Source organism: Electrophorus electricus, chromosome 10 (genome assembly GCF_013358815.1).
Source record: "Electrophorus electricus isolate fEleEle1 chromosome 10, fEleEle1.pri, whole genome shotgun sequence".
NCBI lineage: Eukaryota > Metazoa > Chordata > Actinopteri > Gymnotiformes > Gymnotidae > Electrophorus > Electrophorus electricus.
This window is the reverse complement of record NC_049544.1, coordinates 14,054,499-14,074,657: the sequence shown is the minus strand read 5'-3', so window position 1 is coordinate 14,074,657 and position 20,159 is coordinate 14,054,499. Positions and strand designations below refer to the sequence as shown.

The following is a 20,159-nucleotide window of genomic DNA, read 5'->3' as shown; positions in this document are numbered from 1 at the left end:
AAAGGCAACTGGACTCTCCCCAGATTAAAAGAGAACATATAACTTTAATCTCCATTAGTTCAGTGTAACACGGCCAGTGCTTTAGAAGCATTAAGAACGATTTGTGCAGGTGTGCTTCTGTTTTTTTTGTTCATGGTTTGAGCAAGCATGCTTCTGCTTTTTGTTCATTGAAAGATTATTACAACCATAAACGGTATGAGTTCACTACATCTTTTATGATAAACTTTAGTCTTTGGTATTTTTTATAAGGCCGATACCCCCGCAAACCCTTTTTTAATTGTGCGAGGAGTCAGTTATTTGTACGTTTGTAACCACAATGCTTGTCAAGCACAATATAACCTTGCAGGTGTGAAACTAAACTCAAACTATTCTAAGACCTGACAACTGCATGTATGAATTATATATCCTTGAGGTCGAGTCTCTTGCAACACTCCAGGAGGTTGACTGACTGAACCAAGACTAAGCGAATTTTGATAATTTTCAAAACAGACATTTATTAACCATTTTTTTTTACAATAAACATTTTAATGCCATGTAGTTAGATTTAAGACATTAAGATACTCAACGGTCTTTAAGCTATAGAGCGAACTAAACAACACAGTTCAATCCGGCCGGCCAGTTATTATACAATCACTGCTGAGCATCGTCCCACCATAAGTAAACATTTTAGTGGGTGGGCAAAGGAAGCCACTGTCGATTTGGGTTTTGTGTTGTATATCGATTTCGACAACTTGCCATTTGAACAATAACTGAACATCAAAGAATAATCATTCACCTTTAGGTTTATACACACGTTTGGAATAGCCCTACTAAACAGTTAGAATGTATTATTAGGCTTGTTCGAGATAACCTCCTTGACTTTCACGAGAGTAGCCTGCTGGAATATTTTGTTTATGGTTCAAGCCTACCCTCTAACGTGGATCTTCCCAGAAGTGTAAACTAACCTTCAGGAGGAGTCTATTGGTCCACCATCAAGCCTTCTTTGAAGATCGAGTTATTTCAGTTAAGAGTTCTTGCTCATAGACAAATTCTAAGATTTCTAATTGAAGGCACCAAAAACAAAGTGTAAAATTGTACATGCATGTTTATCTAGAAAAGGCGTATTTTCCCTATTTTCCATCCCCAAGAGATCTATGTGCTTCATTTACGTTATCTTAAACAAGAATGTAGGAATAAAGAAGCTGTTACAGATAGATCTATAGTTTTCATTTCAATAGGATCCAATCTTCTCACAGCAAACTAAATCAATGCTGAAACATTGCTGCCTGAGCTATTTGCAAAAAAATGTTGCTCCTGTATTAGTTTTCTCATCAAAATGATGTTCAGTGGGTATACGGTATAAAACCAGACTCATGTTTAAGGTTGCAAGAATAGATTATTTTAGTATTTGAATATTTTTTCAATCACTCCAATGATTAATCGATTAATGATTAATGGAGTAATCGGATACAAATACTTTTGCTTTATTAACGAGCAATAGTAAATATACAATTTATTATTTAAGAACAATCCAAATTGTATTGCTTAAATTGCATACAGTAAATAATTGCATAGAAAACAAAACATACTTTAGTATATTTTAGTGCCATATTAATTTAATAAATTAATTACATTAAATTAAAAAAAAAAAGATATCCACATTTTTCACGTGTTTTTCTTAAAGACGTGCAGAACATCCGTGTGTGAACGGAATCGTTAATTTTGACAAATCTGGTGTAATGATGCTAAGTGATTCTTGATAAGAATTGCAAACACAGAATAGTTTCGTTTATACACCAAACTATTGATGTGTTTTCACATTGATGTGTGTTTACAGACTGAAAAATATAAACCAAACAAGTAATTTGCTTCTTTCCCTAACCTTTACAGGACAATCAGTGGGCATCAACATTTGTGTGAAAGTAGTTTTTGAAAACAGTAGCTAACGATAGATTTATCAGAACACAGAGCAATTTATTTCTCCAGTGTATCTGGAGGAATTTATTATTTCTCCAGGTTATCCCCTAACAGTATATTTTCATTATATATTCATTAATTCGTTCCAAATAAAACTGAATGTAATGCATCTTACCCCAGTCCATTTACTATAATGCCTACTACATAGATTAAAAACGTAAAATTCGACGTATCTGCCAATAAACATGAGAAATCGCTCCAGTACAATTCAACATTCTGACGGTTAGTGAACTAGCTACTTTGCAAGCTAACCTTCCGTAAAATAGCAGTGAGAGGACTACATGACCTCTCGGGTCATGCACGATAACCCTATTGTGTGAAACTCTCCTGTCACTGCAGTGATAACCCAAGGATGATGGTACGGACTGTTCGGACTCTGGCAAAACTCGATGTCGGCTTTTAAGTAAACATATTCGTCTACCGTCTTCAATAGAACATGCTCGACCTTACTGCTATGAAGATACTGGTTTCTGGGATCTTATTCACAGCCTCCCCGTCGCTTACTGAGAAAATACGCAAACTTAAAAAAAGTCACATTTGGCTTCTTCATATTATCCTCTCGTCCTTAGAAGTAGAAGCAATACAATAACACCTCGCTTTAATGTTGTTTTGGTATGTTCGCGCATTTTTGTTGTTAGCGAGCCTAGTATTAAGCTACTGAATCTGTTTTCGGCCTCATGGCCGTTTTGCACATATTTCGCACAAGGCACAATGGGGCATATTAATATCGTATATAGTTATATGGATTAAAAGAAGATTCGATACAAGTGATTAATAAAAATCATCGATGCAAATTTAGTTATTAATGTTGAAATTAAGAAATTTAAACATATTTCTTAGTACCAACATCTATTAGCACAGAAGCTGTAGTTAGGCATCTTTCTTGGTTTTTGTAATAGTATAATGTAAAATAAAGCTCAAAGGCGAGAGGTGTGACCATTTGTAACCACTCCAAGTGGTGTCTTCAACAGAACATACTGAAACACACATAAGAACTAGTAACTAAACGCGAATGACGAATGTAAATAATTCAAAAAATAATTACTTTACTCAGAAATACATGCAAGCATTAAGAATAAAAAAAGTGTCAGAAAAGCACAAATCCAAAACTCTACTTATACACACATAACTGAGCAAAGTATTTAGTACCCTGCTCTTAAAGATTTTAATTCAACTCTAACAAGATGAGTTAAGATGTCATGTCTTAATTCAACATAGCATAAACCATATTTTTTGGGGGGGGATCCCACCTTCCCTATTCCCCCAGTTTGCAGTTGGCATTGTAGTTATTCTAAGGCAAGTGTAAAATTCTGCTTTGTAAAGTACACAAATGTATCCAAATCCATTATTACCATCACTTCAGCATCACTGAGACATAAAGGCAATGACAACCACTTTTACCTGAGTGGATGAAATTAAACACTTATGTACCAGACATATCATTTAATAAACACAAATGAAAATTGCAACAATTTCGGAGTGAGTCTTTTTTCTTTAAGAATGTATATTATTAAAATTATAAATTAATAAACAAAAAACAACCCCCCCCCCCACCAGTCACAATCACCTATGAATATCTTCAGTTAATGCAGCTTGTGTGAAGAAATGAAGAGCTACATTTTCTAAATTTTTCAGGTTTTAAAGATTACATTTCACCCTACAATATTAGATAAGTTATTAGTCATGCAAGTGGCCTTGTTGTGAAATTAAACAGATATATTAAATCTTTAGACAGCATTTACTGATTCTTTTACATTTGTGTAATGTGATACGGTATGATATGGTAATGTCCTTTTGAAGAAACAAACAGCAGACTAGCCGTTGAGTCCAACATCTAGCTGGGTTTCAGTCAAGGTCTAAATATGGCTCTAAATGCTTCGCTTTCTTAATAATCTTGGGTAGGGCTTGTGACTGACATAAGGGCGAAGGGAAAATCAACTTTTTGAAGTCTCACTGGATGTCTCCAAATCTTTATTCATCCCTTCCTGTGCTTGTTGTTCAGTCCTATTACTCTCTGTCACTGTTCTGGATTCAACATGAATTTCATCAACTATTTGTCTCTCTGCTACTTCAACATCCTCCTTTGAGTGTGACTCTTTGCATAATGCATTTTTCATTGTCTCCATTACACCATCATTGCTCTCTGTGGACTGTTCCTCTGCTAGTGGCTTAGGGTCTGCTGCCTCTGTTCCAAGCATGGCTTCTGTCAGCATTTTCATCAACTCCAACTGTGTAATAGCTTCCTTCTTATCTTCTTTTTGCTTAGTAATCACATGAGAAAAGAAGAATGAATACTCAATCAGCTCAGTCCTTCTACAAGCAGCAAGAGCCTCCTCTAGCCAAGCCACAAGTTGCCAAACCAGATCTGCTGCCTTGACCTCTGCTACTCTACCCTTTTCTGCCAACTGAGACCAACGAGCTAGCAAGAACTTCTGCAGCACAGGACGTACACACATCTCCAAAGGCTGACACTGGCTAGTGCACCCAGATGGAATTATGATAGGTAATGTTTTGGTGCCACTCATAGTAGACAGGAAGTCTTCAGACATGTGACCATGATGGCCATCCATAACTAGCATGGCCTTATCCCTATTCTGGGAGCGTAAATGCTGTCGCCATACACGAGCAGTCCACAGCTCAAGCTCTTCTTTTTCAGAAAAACCCTCAGCTCTTGCCTCAAGTAGAACCGAGTCTGGTAGCTCTTTGCTAATATTCTCTAAAGGGGTGCCTTTAAAAAACAGCATTGTTGGCAACATCGTGCCATCCGCCAGTACTGCAAGGTAAATGTTTATGCAAGGTTTCCCAGTACCTTCTAAGCGAAAGACTGTCTCTTTGGATGTGGTTGAACTTTCAACAAGCACATCAAAGTCAACAAAAACAGAAAGCTCATCCATGGCGCCAATAGTAGAAAGAGGAATACTGTGCATTTTAATCTGTCTGTGAACAAACTCAATGAAATGGAGGCAGCTTTCCTCCATGCTGCGTGGAAGCTGGCAACTGGACATAACACTGTGCAGGGCAAGCTTGTGCCGAAGCATAAAGTTCACTGCCCACTCATACGAGATGCGGAAGGAACTGCTCTGAGTAGTTTGACTGTGGATCTCTGAAGCTTTTTGAAATAGATTCTTCTCACTAATGGGATGTTGCTGCTCACGTTCAACTAACACCCATTCCACCAAATTGTCAACAGCCTCTCCACTGCTGTAAGTGCCAAGACTCTCATCGTTCAGTCTTTTCTCTTTGTCACGAAGCCAGGCTCTAATGAGCTGAGGCTTAGTGTCCATTTCTTTGGCTGCTTTATGGATCCCAGAGCACAATGCAAAAAGCAGGATCCGTAGCTGCCGCACAGACAGTGTCTCCTCTCTTTCCTTTGTGGTTTTTGTTGAGTTAGGTTTTGGAGTAGGCTTGCTGACTTTGTATCCATCTTCTGTCTTAAGGGCCTTCTGCTGACTACTGTCGTCAATCTCCAAATCTGAATCTGATAAATCCACGGGGGCCATCTCCTGATCAAGGTCTTCTTCCACTCTAGAGGTGTCCTCCAATGATGTAGCAGAGACATCCATTGAAGATCCATGGGGAAAGCTTCCGAAAGTACTGGAGTTCAGGATAGGCTGAAGATATTGCCTGAAGAAAACCATAAGCTTTACATATTAAGAAACATTAGATGTAGGTAGAGATTATTGTTTACAGTATTTGGAATAGGGCCCTGTTCTTTATGGCATATCTGTATAATTTAAGTAGTAACACTTCACAAGAGTAATTTTATTTACTTTGGCAGACCATAGATATTTAGAAGCCATTGATTTCATGGCCTGATGTTAATTACTGATATTCATTTCTTAATAATGGCAGATACCAGGAAGATGTGTTATATTACATACTGCTTATACCAATATTATTTATTGGCAAACAAAAAAAGCAATGACTTTCTTGTAACAAATTTCTGATCTATGAAAAAGGCTCAACCTTGTCAAAAAGTTCTAGTGGCTGAAAATATATGATAGATAAAAATCAGTTTACATTAGAGTTACATTAGCTGTTTTTAAGAATTTAAAGAAACATTCTCCACATACTCAAAGTCACAGTGAAGACATATTGCATTGACAAACTCCACACTTATATGTAAATGATAAATACATAAAGATATACCTGTTATGCTCCACAAATCCAGTTTTGGGGTTACCTGTAATAGAAAAGAGAAATGAGTAAGATTACATTCAGTGATATTTTATTACAAAGTGGGCATATGTAGGAAATTAAGTAAGAAGAAAGAAATTAAGTTCTTTGAAACTTTGTAACTACGATGCAAACACACACACACACACACACACACACACACACACACACACACACACACACACACACACACACACACACACACACACACACACACACACACACACACACACGCGCGCAAAGGTTTAATTGGCCTTATAACCTTTGAAATTTGCAGAGAAACCATGGAAATCCCAGAAGCAATAGGAACCCTTGCACAGGTTGACACGACATGCAGTGCAGCCATACACACTCTCATGGCGCCGATTCTTTAGGTTGCAACTCTTACATCTTCTGGTCCTAAAAGTAATTTTGGCTAAACGGTGCCTGACCACCTCAAAAGTACTGGTATCTTCTTTACTACCTTCATATCTCTGTTGATGAAATCGGTCCTTGTTCATTTGCTTTTGGAGAGCTTGTCTTTCAGCACATTTGGCAAGCTGGTATCCCAGACGTCTACGGTAGCTGGCCTGTGAGAAGTGGCCACCCTGAAGCCACGTGGGTGGGTTGCCTTTCCGAGTCTCTCGTAGTACAATGAAAGAGTTTATGATGCTCAAGTTGACAAGGAACCAAAACAGCTGCCGCCAGTTTGTGTCCAGGACCAAGCCACCTAGCTGGTTGCAAGCCAGCAGCTGTTTGCAAATGTCCACACCACGCATGTTATCCTGAAGGAGCTTAAAAGCCAGAGGTCTTGAGATGGTGGAGAGCTCACCTACCTTTGTGGTGGACCTCCTCCAAACTGTATCTGGTTGGCCAGCCACAGCATTTGTTGAAAGGCAGACCATCTCTTTTGCATCTTTCCACCTGGTAAGCAGCAGTGGGGGGTACTCAAATTGAACGAATGATCCAGGGCTCTCCAATGCAGGCTGATCCCAGACATCTCTAGGAAGGACTGGGCTATGAGCGGGGATGGAGCTGGAGCAGTATATGCTCTTCTTTTCTAACTCCTTCATGAGGGGGACACTTACTAACAGGCTGGATATGAAAATTTGATGATGCTTTCCTTCAAGGCCTGCCATGAGGTTAGGCACAACCAAACTTCCCAAGTCTCTGTTCTTTTCCTGTTGGGTCAGGATCAGCAGTTTGTGACAGTAACCAGACTTGGAGTCACACAAAAGCCATATTTGTGGCTGAGAGTTTCTACATTTTTCCCCATAGGTTCCCTTCTCCTGGGCTGGCAGCAAGGCACAATCAATAGTCAAATATTTGTTTGGTTTGTAGGCCATCTGCATGTTCATCTCCAAAATTTTCAACAGGGGCTGGAAGGAGGACAGTTTGTTCATACTGTGATCATTCTCCTCTGCAAGCATGCTGCTCATCCGAATGTGAGAGCTGATTTGCTTGAAGCGTGTGGCAGACATGGTTCTGTAGAAGATGCAACAGTTATGGTAATGCTCCCAAGACCAGTACATTTCTGGCTCTGGAAGAGACTGCAAGCCCATCAGGATACAGAGGCCTATGAAGCCCTTTGCCTCCTCATTTGTGAGAGGATGCCAGGTGGGGTGCCCTCTGCCAATAGAGTGTTGATATTTGGCAAAAATATTGGTCTCACACACAATTAAGTCTATGAGGCTGTCAGGGAAGATTAGTTGGAAGTAGTCAAGGACATCGCTGCTCTTGGCCATGAAATGCTGGGGCCCATAGCTGTCTGTGAACTCTGGCACAGATCCTCCATCACTTGGAACCCTCCAGTGCTCCATGGACAACCAGTCAGGCTTTGCCACAACATCACTAGCTCCTTCCACTTGTGGACCCTCCACCTCCTCCTCAACCTGGCAGAACTCAATATCAGTCTCCAGACACTCTGTAGGGGAGGGGAGGGATCATAGGAATACACAGTTAGTCTTCTTTTTGGAGTCTGATGACCAATACTACTCCACTTTATAATAATATGCTCAGTGCTTAAGTGGGTCCCATGTGCCAGTTAGCTTTTTGAAAGGACTTCAGAAGTAGATGGCAATTCCTTGGCTTACAGTCCTTTCGTAAAGTGATTTGTCTTTTTAAAAATAGAGCTTCTCTGTGTTAGAACTCCTGGATATCTCCATTCAGCTTTTGCACAGAGAGAATTGTGTATGCATTTATTCTCTTTCTCCCACCCACAGTGTTCTGACACAGACTTGCTGTGACGTAACAATAATTTCTGTGAAGTAGCACCAGGTAAAAAAACCACGTCTTTTGAATATAAAACTCAAGATAAAATCCTGTGATGCAAGTTTATTATAAACCCGATAGTCCTGTACAAGTTTGTGGAAAGTGTTTGGGACAGGTGAATCATTAAAACCTGCAACACATCTACAGTGTTTTTTTCTTTACAGTCATTGCAGACCATTAATGAAAAGAAACAAAAAGTGTATTATATAAGAGGAAAAAAGAAAGAGGCAAAATGGCACTTGATTTTAGTGGCTGCCTCAAATTTCTTTGCATGACTACCATCAATGCAAGTGAAGATACTCAATTGGAAGGGGAGGTGATGTCTGGATGGACATTTTCCATAGGTATACATTACATACTTTAGACTTTTTTAGTGTTTGAATAAAACTTTATACGTGCATTTACAGTGTATATATAAAATTTTAAATCTATATTCAGTGAACCATATAGATACTCAGTTGTTACCCAACAAGCTGCGTCATTGCATCCTTTGTTTATGCACAAGAGTCTGGCATCTTTTGTCTCAACACAAGGAATAAAGTGTCACTGCCTGTCAAGCTGGCCATTACAAGGTAAAAAAAATCCATCCCTTAGTCACAACATTAGTTGCATCAAAATCAATTATTTGATGTATTGTAACCTGGAACACTGGTGAGTTTAGCAAGAGCACCCTGGCAGACCCTAGAAGAGTAAAATGGTTGCTAATTTAATATTTTCAATCATGTAGAAAAACTGTTGAACAAAAAAACGCTTTATAAGATGTATCCATAGATGTGTGAAGATCTGCCATAAAGAAGAAAATATCAGCATGACTTTTGAGGGTTTAGTACAAGATGCAAATCACTTGAATAAGAAGTGGAAAAGTCTTTTCTTCCACAGTAGCATGATGATTTTGAAGTGTGCAGAAGCATATTATATTATCTGTTCTGATCCAAAACAATACCTCAAATATCAATAAATAGCACTTTAGTTTACAATTGTCCAGTGATCAAAAATTCTCTACTCATACAAGTACAGCGTTTTTCAGGGACAAACAGGGGAATGTTAGAGGCAGCACAGGTCAATCACCCAACCCAAAGTTCCATGCAATTCTCTTACTGAAGACAAAACTGACATTAAAAATCCCCCAAAACAAACAGGAACTCAAAAATGCTGCCTGGCACAGATTTCTCAGACTTCAGGCAGGGATCAAATACAAATTATTTACAAGTACTAAACATTACAACTGTATTTAAGATTAAGTTCACTATGAAACTATATATATAATGGGCTAGGATATGGTTCACCCAATATAGATATAAATATCAAATATGCCCTCAATCTGCTTGAATAAAGAACTAAAATGCACTGTCCAGTTATATACAGACTGCACTATATATGCCAATTGTTGGTCATTCCTAAAAACATACTCACCTTTCAGAGTGAAGATACTGTAAGAGTGACTAGGGAACTGGACAAGGTGCTTAGCCATCAAGTCTCCTTGACTGGTCTTGTAGCTGCAGCATTCACATGTAAGCCTTAACCAGCTACAAAAAAAAGTTGGATCTCAACAGAAAATACCAGAGGAAATAAACTGGAAACCATGAACACAGAAAACGCGTTACCTTAGAGATGTCCTTTTTGAACGAGCTTTATGAGCTCTACCCGGAACATGATTGCTAAAATATAAGTACAAACATTTGAGTCACCACTGAGTGACGTCCTAGATAAGGTCACTGTTCTTTATTAACATTGTGTTAAAAGTAAATGCTAAAACACAAAATGCAAATTAATATTTATGCTACAAGGTCAAATGTGAAGGTACATTTTTCATAATAATAATAATTATTATAATTGAGCTTGACTCACTTGATCATGTGGTTAGCATATGCACGGGAACAGCATGTGCTATAAGGGCATAAGGAGCAGTGGACATATGTAGGATAGTGATTGGCAAAGTCTGGGATGTCAAAGGTGCACTCCACACACTTATGTCTCCCCAACAGTGCTCTGAGTAAAGAAACACACAAAAATGGTTCCTTAAAATCATGAGTTTGGGTCAAAAGTATATACTTGGAATTAAAAACAGTTCTTAGAGAAAAAACCCCAAAATGAATCAATCACATTTAAAATTTCTAAATGTTTGTGAACAGTAGAGTCAAACTTTCTACTACTGTTAGAAAGAAACAGGTAATTTCAGTTTTGGAGCGATAAAATTAGTGTCGTATTTTAAATCCACTTAGCCTGTAACTAAGCCTGGGTATGATACACAGTGTTGAAAACTGTAGAGCTCCTTGATTATTAAACAGGTAAAATAAAATATTTTTACCAACAGGACCTTAGCATTAGCTTGCTATAATCAGGTCTTATATTTTTAAGTGTTTTACTTTAATATCATTTCTCCATTGGAAGTTTCACTCTTTAATGTTTGACGTTACAATTTGTATGGACTAAAGTTGCCAATGAGTAAGTGCCGTAATGGAACATTTTTAAAAAGTCAAAACACATTCAAATTTGTGTCTAAAAATGTTAAAATTGTTCAGACAAAAAAGTGTGGTTGTAAAGGGCTAAAATGATGCCGCCACAGCGCCTCCTTAAGGACAGAAATTGCAAAAGCAGACACAAAATGGTGACACACCCTTTATATAAGAACTTACCTGTGCTCCTGGAACTTGGATAGAAAGTCATACATCTTTCTGACCTGTTTCTTCCCAGTACCACTGCTTTGTGGGACCAGTAATTTCTGTGTTGAAGCTTGGACATGCAGAGCAGGGTTTACGTTCCTCTCAGAGGGATCTTTACTGGCCTTAGAAGGCATCTGGCTTGCAATTTTTTTCTGCCCTGCATAAGCCCTTATAGTTACCTATACAGAAAACCATACAGAAAATTTAAGAATGAGACACCCACAAAAATGATTACGTAAAACTTTCCAGCAAATTGACCAGTGAGTGTACACCATAATGAGTAGGACTCAGTTTGCTCTCAGAACAGCCTGAATTCTGGGCAGCAAGGATGCCACAAGGTGTTGGAAACTTTGAGATTTTTAAATGATTGCATCACGCAATAGCAGAAGATTTGTTAGATGCACATTAACACCGTGAATCTGTTCTACCACAGCCCAAATGTGTTCTACTGGATTCAGATCTCATGACTGGGTTTGCCACTAAAGTACACTATGTCATGGTCACAAAACCAGTTTTAAATGTTTTTGTGCTTTGTGACTTTATCATGGAAGTAGATATTGTAAGATACCATGGCCACAAAAAGATACACATGGTCAGCAACAATACTCAGATGAACTGTAGCATTCAAGTATGATTGGTATTGGGGAACACAATGTGTACCAAGGAAACATTTCCCCACACCATTACACCACAACCACCAGCATGAACATATACAATGCAGGTTGAGCCCATGGATTCCTGCTCTTTATGCAAAATTCTGACCCCACCATCTTAAAGGCACAACATAAATCATGATTAATCAGAACTGGCAATATTTTCAACTTTCGTAACCCTGTGCCTACTGTATTCCTTTTCCTTTTCTTTTCTGATTCTGATTCCTTTTCTTGTCTGCCAGGAGTGGAATCTGGTGGGGTCTTCTACTTAAGTTTGTCTTATGGTTCAATGTGCTATACATTCTGAGATACTTTTCTGCTCGCAATAGTTGTAAAGAGTGGTTTAGGTTACCTCTTTTGATTTGATTAAGGTTACCTCTTCTTTCGGTTTGAACCAGTCTACCATTCTTCTCTAAACTTGTTTCAATTCACAAAATCTCCTCCCACACCATTCTGTATAAAGTCTAGACACTACTGTGTGGCAAATGTCAGCAGTTTCTAAAATACTCAGATCAGCCTGTCTGGCAACAACAGTCATATCAAGGTCAAAATCAGACCCCCCCCCCACCCCCCAGTCCTGATATCTGACGAACACTGACTGAAGCTGTGTCTGCATGATTTTACCATCTCCCTGCAGACATATGATGGGCTGATTGGATAATTGAATGAGCAGGTGTGCAAGTATTCTTAATAACAACAATAATAATAATAATAATAATAATAATAATAATAATAATAATAATAAGGCCAGTAAATGTATATTAAAACACACTTCAGCCAGAATATTAACATTATTTTCAATGTACATTAACAGAAAAATGTTCTTTTGAAAATGTCATGAGGTTTCTTTGAGAGTTCATGTGTTTTTCTGGAGATTAAGCTGATACTAGCATTGAAGACTTACTTTAGTTCCAGCCTTAAGCCCTTCTAGTTGACTTGGCTTACGGAACGTCTTATGGTGATTGACTTTATGCTCAACCTTCTCCTTTGTGAAGAGAAACTGAAGTCGACATTTGTTACAGTTGTAGACTGTTGAATTCTGCAAATAGAAGCAAAAACAAATTAATAACATTTTGTTGCAGAAGTGTCTGTAAAAGACATTCAGTCTGATACTTGTTTACAAATGTAAACACCTACAGATGATGGCTACATTCCATTCCATCAAGAATCTTAAGTCTTTGTCTGAAATCGACAACAATAAACAGATGTGGACCTCATTTACCTGATGACGACTGAAGTGTAGCTGGTAGCTACTGGAGTTCTTAAAAACCTTTAGACAGTAAACACACAGCAGATAACGTGTATCCTCATGCCATGTGCGGAAGTGATTATGCACATCACAGTAGAATGAAGATCGATACTGACACACCTGAGAAAGTGATCAAAACCACATTCAACTTGGAAGCAAAAACATCTGCATCATCAACAGAATGTCAAGCAAACATTTTCTAGATTTAATGTTTTTAATAACTGTGCTGTGTTCAATGTAAGGTATTTCACCTGGCAGACATATGGCATCTCGCCAGGTTTGTGAGTGTTCTTCATGTGTTGCAGGAAAATAGGTTCGCTCTCAAAGGCCCACTCACAGATTTTACATCTCGCTGCACAGAAAGTGTACCACCCAAATTAAAGCAAAAAGAAAAATCTACAGAATACAATGAATTACAGCTTAAGTACATGCAAAATTATTTTACTTATACAAGGTAAAACATTACAATATCTACACCAGCTGCATTAGTTTATATATTGAATAAAAGAGGCACCTTTAGTTTAAAACATCTCATAACTTTGCCTATACAGTGAAACAGAACTGAAATGCAAATCTTGCTTGCAACATAAAGTAGTAATCTTAAGAACTTTGTATCCAGCTATGTGAAAGTGATCAACATTCAGCATTATTCTGTGCTTTCAGTAATTTTTCATAAGCCTTGAAAAGGGTCCTTTAGTAACAAGTGCCTCTTACAAGTCGACTCTGAAGCACTGTGGACACTCTCCACGTGGCACTGAAGGCGAAATGGTGTTGGGAACTGGCGGAAGCAGTGCGGGCAGGATGTGTGTGTGTCCACCTCACCAGTCTGCTGCTCCACATCCATGTGAAACTTCATGTGGTTCATGAGCCTATTCAAGGTGCAGCAATTAACCAGACTGAGCTGACAAACCAACAGGTCTGAGATACTCTAAAGAGTGGCATTGAGTGTCATCTTCAACTTTTAATCACCTTTACTGTACATAAAGTACTGCACTTAATATAACGAGCACAGGTTATTCAAATATTCAGTTTTGGTCCTGACCTGATATTGTTCTTCAGCTTCTTTCCACAGGTGAAGCATTTGAATGATATAGGCTCTTTTAAGTTGTCCGTGGGCACATAAACTCGATTTCCCTCAAAGGTTCCATAGTAGAAGTCATCTACCAACATAACAATCTTGGACTGGGTCTCTTCTGGACCGACATCCATGCTTTCGCTCTTTATTTGCATGGAGAAGCTTTTGTCCTGAACCGTTTGAGGTTTTGCTGCAGGTGCAATATTGCTTGTGCTCACAGTACGAGTCATATCTGGACAGCAGAACTATAGGACAGAAAAAGACACTTCACTCTCCAGCATCCCTATGGTTTCAGATAGAATCAGTGTTGTGTCCACGTATTTATGTACTTACACACATATGTCCTCGTAGTGCCTCGATCATCTTGAACTGAGCGCCACACCGTGGGCAAACGTGGGACAGTACTGCAGAAGCAGCTATAAAAAAAAAGAAAGACCTACTGATACGATGTTTAAGTTAGTTTAGGATTTCTCTCTTTCTGTGCCATCAATTTTTTATATATGGTGCTGTATTTTATTCTTTGTTGTATACATTTTATCTTTATGCATTTCATTTCAACTTTGCATCACATTTTCTTCAATTTTGCCTAGATATTTCATAATTAAATTTATTTATTTCATTTCACCTCTACTTTTGTAAGCCTGTTTACAAAAGTGCTATATAAATACAGATCATTATTATAATTATTTACTAATCTAACATATCATTTGTAAGTGAGCTCTTCTGATTCTCAACGTCATCAATACCAAAAACTTCAACTCTTTCCATTCATGTCAACTCCTAACTATTAACTGTTTAAAAATGCATTACCATCTCTCAGCGTACCTTGCACAGTGTTGCTCTGAGTTATAGGAACGGCTGCCTGGACAGCAGCTGAACAAGCACTGTCAGTCTTTTGATTGCTCATGACAACAAAGGCCTGCTGCGGACTACCAGCAGGGAAGGTGACCGATTTCACGATGCTCATCATGTTCTGAACATCTAGGTTTCCTTCTGGCTTTACTGTCACTGCCAAGGACAACATGAGACCCATGTACAAGTAACCAACACAGGATTTCAAACATTATATACCAAATGTTGAATACTGTTTTCAGTTCTATTGCTGTACAATCAGAATCAATGAAAAGGTAAATGCAAGAATTTTAATTTGCAGTTCTCAATGCTGTTTCACTGTTGAAACTCTGAATTCAGCTTATCTCAGCGTTTCCTCACCTATTTGAGTTGCTGTGTTAACGGGGAGCACCCTGGGAGGGGTGGAAGGCTGGGGGCCTGCAGTCGAAGGTGTAGGCTGGGCCCTGGGCTGGCTGGTTGGTACAGTGCTGTGGAGGGTAAGGGTGGCTGGGAACTGCACAGCGGTGAAGGAGCTGGGTGCCTGTGCCTGATTCACAACTGGAGTCGTAGGCCTCATCTGAGCTTGCTGTGTGATTATCTGAGTTGCTCCTACTCCTGGTTTAAAAATGCCAGGTGTCCCAGCTTTGTCAGAAAAAAATAGGTAAATAAAGCAGACACAAATACTAGTATTTACCAATCCCACTACTGGTTGAAACAAAACAATGACGAAAAGGTCGTTAGTAATAGAACTGCCGCACCTTGGACCAGAGTGAAGGGTCGAACAGTTTGGCCCTGCTGGACGTTTAACACAATGCCCATTGGGCTCTGGCTTGATTGGATATTCTGAACAGGGATCCCCTGTAAAGGCACAAAATAAATGAGACAGCAGTACAAATCACATGATATATGGTACAGTGTTCAACAGCCAGTGACAAGAGAATGGCCGCCGAATCTCATTTGAGCTGAGTAAATGGCGACCAGCCTGCATCTGTGTGGTGAAGTAGATGGGCTGACCACCAGCAGCACTGGAAGCAGGTGATGTGCCGGGGAGGATAACCTGGGACAAAGCCACAGGTGCCAGTCCCCCTGCACCCTGCGTTAGAATCAGCTGCTGACCAGGTGCACCCTTAGGTATCCCAGCAGGCATAGCGGTAGGCACTAAAAGAGAATGAAAGGATGTTGGACTCTAGAGGCTTAAAAGGCATGGTAGAAAGTCAGACTGGGTGGGACGATGAAAACGATTGACACTCACATGTACTGGCGAGCAGGGGAACAGTGTTCACATTATTACTGGATGCCGGCATGCTGGAAATCACAACTGGTGTGGACACAGGTGGGGTCTCAACTTCAGGAACACCTCCTGAAGACAGCAGATAAAGCCAAATATGCAGTTTTAGAACAGTGCAAAAAACACAAAAAGAAACTTCAACTTCAAAAAATAATTCAGGAAGCCTCTGGAATTACTGTCACCATTGTTACATATTAACAAAAATGGCATGGAACAAAGAGTCAATTATTAGTATTTATTTCATGCAATTTGGTAATCTTCCACTTAATCACTTAATTTATTAACAAACTAACAAACAAGGAAACAAAAACACATACATCACTGCTGCACTTATTTTCTCTCTGTATTTGTGTATCCACACTAACTCTGCTTCAGTTCTGGATATGTGATAATGCCAGACTGGCCCTCTGAACTTTATTAGGATTTAGTAATTATTTGTGCAAGCAAACCAGTTTCCTGTAGTTACCTAAACAAAAAAAATCCAAACTGAAAATTACTGCTTAATGTTTTCATCTATTGTTACAACATATGTCTGTAAGATTTGTAAACAAAATCTTTGTGTGCAGCATGATGAAATCCTACTTGATGATGATTATTTCCAGACTGGAGACTGCAACACAGTATAATCCCAAAAGTGAGTTGTGTTTACCAAATTTTAGGAAATCATAAATTGTGGCAAGAACTCTTGATGGATGCAAAAATGTCCAATTTGGCCTTCTCTACTCATCTGCTCCTCTCTTTTTGACCCAGAAATATTTCCCAATTCAGCATATTTTTCCAAATACTGAAGAAAATTAGTAGAAAATACTAAAATTCAGATGGTTGCTGGCAAAAGAGTAATGCTAGTTGTACCCTTAGCAGAACCGCTTTGCTGTTTCTTTAGTGAGAGGTGCTATGTGCTATTCATGCCGCATCTGAGATGCTAATTTCTCTATAATTATTTCTCTAATTATATTCATCACATTTTTGTTTGTAGTGCATTTTATCAGTTTAATAACCACCCGTTACGGTGACTGAGTAGTCACCGTATTTGACTAAATGAATGCTGAGAATTACAGCATTCATTTACTCAACATACCTGTTGACTGTCAAGTGTCTATTTATATTCATAGAGGGCATCTGCTTGTGTATATTCCTAACCTGACCTCTAGTGGTACAGAACAAGCATATAGGTCAAAGGTGTATGCATTATACATGAATGTAATAATTCTAACATAATATCCTGGTATTACTCATCAAAAACAAGCTTACGTTACATTTGAATTTTAATGATGGCTTTTGTCTTACAAATCATCAAATTATATTTTATGCAGTATTGTCAAATAGGCTGTTTACCTGTGAGACCGCTACAAAATGTCACCCTTAAATAGGAATAAAACTTACACTGAAAACAATTATTGTTAATGTCCGTGTGTAATACATCACTGTAAATTAGCTGAAAATAATATTTACCAGTGGAGGTCTTGCTTTCAACAGTGGCTAGTGAATCATCTGGCTCATTCTGATTCATCTGTTGCCATGGCTCCAGCTCCTCCTCCTCACACTCCATAAACAAATCAGCATCCTCCATATTACTGCAATGAATACTGTAACAGTTAATGAATATTCATTTTAACAGAAATGTTATTAGTTTAAGGTTATTGTATTCTCACATTTACTTTTATACATTAATACTTTAGTTTTGCTCCTAGAACATGCCAAAGTGATCATTTGTGATTGGAAAATATCCTTAGTGAATTAAATAAATTACCTGGTGTGTTTCTTTAAAATAGTTTCCAAATTACCTCGCTGAAACAGACCTGTAGTCTAAACGACGTTTGTGAACCTTCTCAGGTTCCAAGGGCCTGAAATAAATACTCAGTTAGGCCAGTGTACAAACAAGGGTAACGTTGGTGGCTGTCATTATGGTCAGTTTACATGCACCTGCAAAATGAAAAAGGTAATAAGTATGCAAACCAGCTTTTACTGTCAATAAGTTTATACTAAACACCAAAAACATTCATTGGATATACAAGGTCACGAGCCTCACGCTGCGTATGACAGTGACGTTAAAATAATCTTGGAGAAATTCTCAAACGGGTGCAATTTCAGTGAACTGAAAAGGGGCGGAGAAAAAAGTAGTCCCTGTGCTGAACCAAGACATGACTCAAACTGTTGCAACTGGCTTTAAACGCCTACGTATTTTTCCAAGTACACAGTGCAATAGAAAATAGTTGGTGTCAATTATTGTTCTAACAAAGTATTTCATTGAAATAGACATGGTATTTCCAAAAACTGGGCGGTTTCAATTGATTCGCATGGCGGAAAATAGCAGCCACTTTACATTGTGGCACTCCGCGCATTGTTCAACGCGCATATGATAAAGAACTAATTTATAACCTGCGTGCTCATCCTTCGTATCATAGAATGCATTTAACGTTATGAGTAATACTCACCATTTTAAAGCTTATTGCGAAACGACCTCTAAACGATACACAAGAACAAAAAGCTTCACCGGTACGTCACCAACGAGACACTGTGATGAAGGTTTTCCGTTTTCAAGAACACAGATCCGACTGGTGGAATATCTGCCTACGTAATATCCTGGGTTCAACAAAACATGCTGATTGGCTGTTGTCTCCCAGAAAGAAAAACTGTAATTTTTGGAACAATGGACATATTGTTAAATTGCGTATGCTACACTTTTAGTGCTTTATTTGAAGCTATTGTACATTTGTATAGCCTATATTTGAGATTGCATAATCACATAGCCTATACGCGATGAACATCGCGGATGAAAAGCAATTGTTGATCGTGTAAACGCGCTTATTTCCAAACTAAGTGTTATGTTTCTAAATGGGCAATTGCAGATCTACAGTTTCTCATCTAAACTGGGCCCACAAGTATGGGAACATGTGTGTAGGTTGTGTGTTAACCTTGCTGTAATTTGATCAGTCTGACCAGTAATGTGTATTACCTTCTTTTTTGACACTTAGTATTGGGGCTCTCAAGTTGGGGCCAAAAAACCCCAAAAGACCTGCCACGCTCTTTAAAGTAGACTGTGTGTGCATGTTCAGAAGACCAGAGCTTCAAAGACATTCATAGCAATTACTATGCTTTGTTTTTTTGTATTTTATATATTAAGATGATTGGAACAACCTCATTAAAATCACTTCATTGTGGCCCAATATTTAATCATGCATCTCGTTCTTCCATCATAATTCACCAGATATGTAATAGGCTAACTGTAGTGACCTAAGCGCATAGTCTCAAATCAGCCAGTATCTGAGGCTTAAGGAGATAAGCCGCTCTCTCTTCATAGATGATTTGGACTGTGGAGAGAGGGATAGAGATAGAAGCCTAAGCTGTCCTCAGGAATTGACCGGTGGATACTTTGGACTCCCAATAGATAGTCCTTGACTTAAGATTGGGGATCAAGTTTTGTCATCTGCATATGTATATGGCTCGCTCATTGCTGCGACAGTGGGTTGTAAGTCATCATCGGTTTTATCAATCATTTTAAAATCACCCACTGTATTAATTGATGTAATAAAGTGATTGTAGCATATACCCCATGGAGAAAAAGCTATTTTGTTGACCACCAGATATTATGACTAACCTTTCTTTTTTTTATGTAGGCTATTTAAGCCTGGATCACTAATTTGTCACATAGTCATTACTACATAAGTATAAGAATGAACTTATATAACAAATTAAGCTACATAGTGGTTAATACCAATTAATACCAGGAATTACAAAACTTGTGCTTTGTTCACAAGGTCAGAGGTAATCAAATTAAAAATATGTACAATAATATTTCTTAGCATTCAACATTTTATACTTTGTTTTATCATATTTTATTTGGTATCCAAACCATGACACATTATTACAGTTACAAAGTAGGTATAGCAGTTAAGCAGACAATGCAATCACTCATCACTGTGCATCTACTGTTATACAGTGTTTAAACTTAAGATTTAAAAATCTTATAATTCAGCATTTTTGACATTTTTAATGATTGGAATATAAGGCCATTGCA

The 20,159-nt window shown here is 38.4% G+C and overlaps 1 protein-coding gene across 6 annotated transcripts; it reads right to left on the bottom strand.

Annotated features, from left to right (window-relative positions):
- Positions 1-1,562: 1,562 nt before the first annotated feature.
- pogzb (pogo transposable element derived with ZNF domain b) lies at positions 1,563-18,675 on the bottom strand. Of its 6 annotated transcripts, none has more exons than XM_035531022.1 (21): positions 18,577-18,675; positions 17,892-17,985; positions 17,594-17,715; positions 16,106-16,213; positions 15,836-16,011; positions 15,612-15,711; positions 15,235-15,495; positions 14,848-15,030; positions 14,356-14,438; positions 13,990-14,267; positions 13,662-13,816; positions 13,199-13,299; positions 12,921-13,067; positions 12,603-12,737; positions 11,019-11,224; positions 10,231-10,371; positions 9,987-10,040; positions 9,796-9,908; positions 6,395-8,035; positions 6,106-6,139; positions 1,563-5,580 (listed from the first exon to the last, which is right to left on the bottom strand). In XM_035531022.1, the coding sequence occupies exons 3-21, from the start codon at positions 17,709-17,711 to the stop codon at positions 3,891-3,893; spliced, it is 5,724 nt and encodes a 1,907-aa protein (XP_035386915.1). In that variant the 5' UTR covers positions 17,712-17,715; positions 17,892-17,985; positions 18,577-18,675; the 3' UTR covers positions 1,563-3,890. The 6 variants fall into 6 exon arrangements, with proteins under 6 accessions (XP_035386915.1, XP_035386918.1, XP_035386919.1 ...); XM_035531025.1 differs by having other exon boundaries at positions 6,596-8,035; XM_035531026.1 differs by having other exon boundaries at positions 6,944-8,035.
- Positions 18,676-20,159: the final 1,484 nt, after the last annotated feature.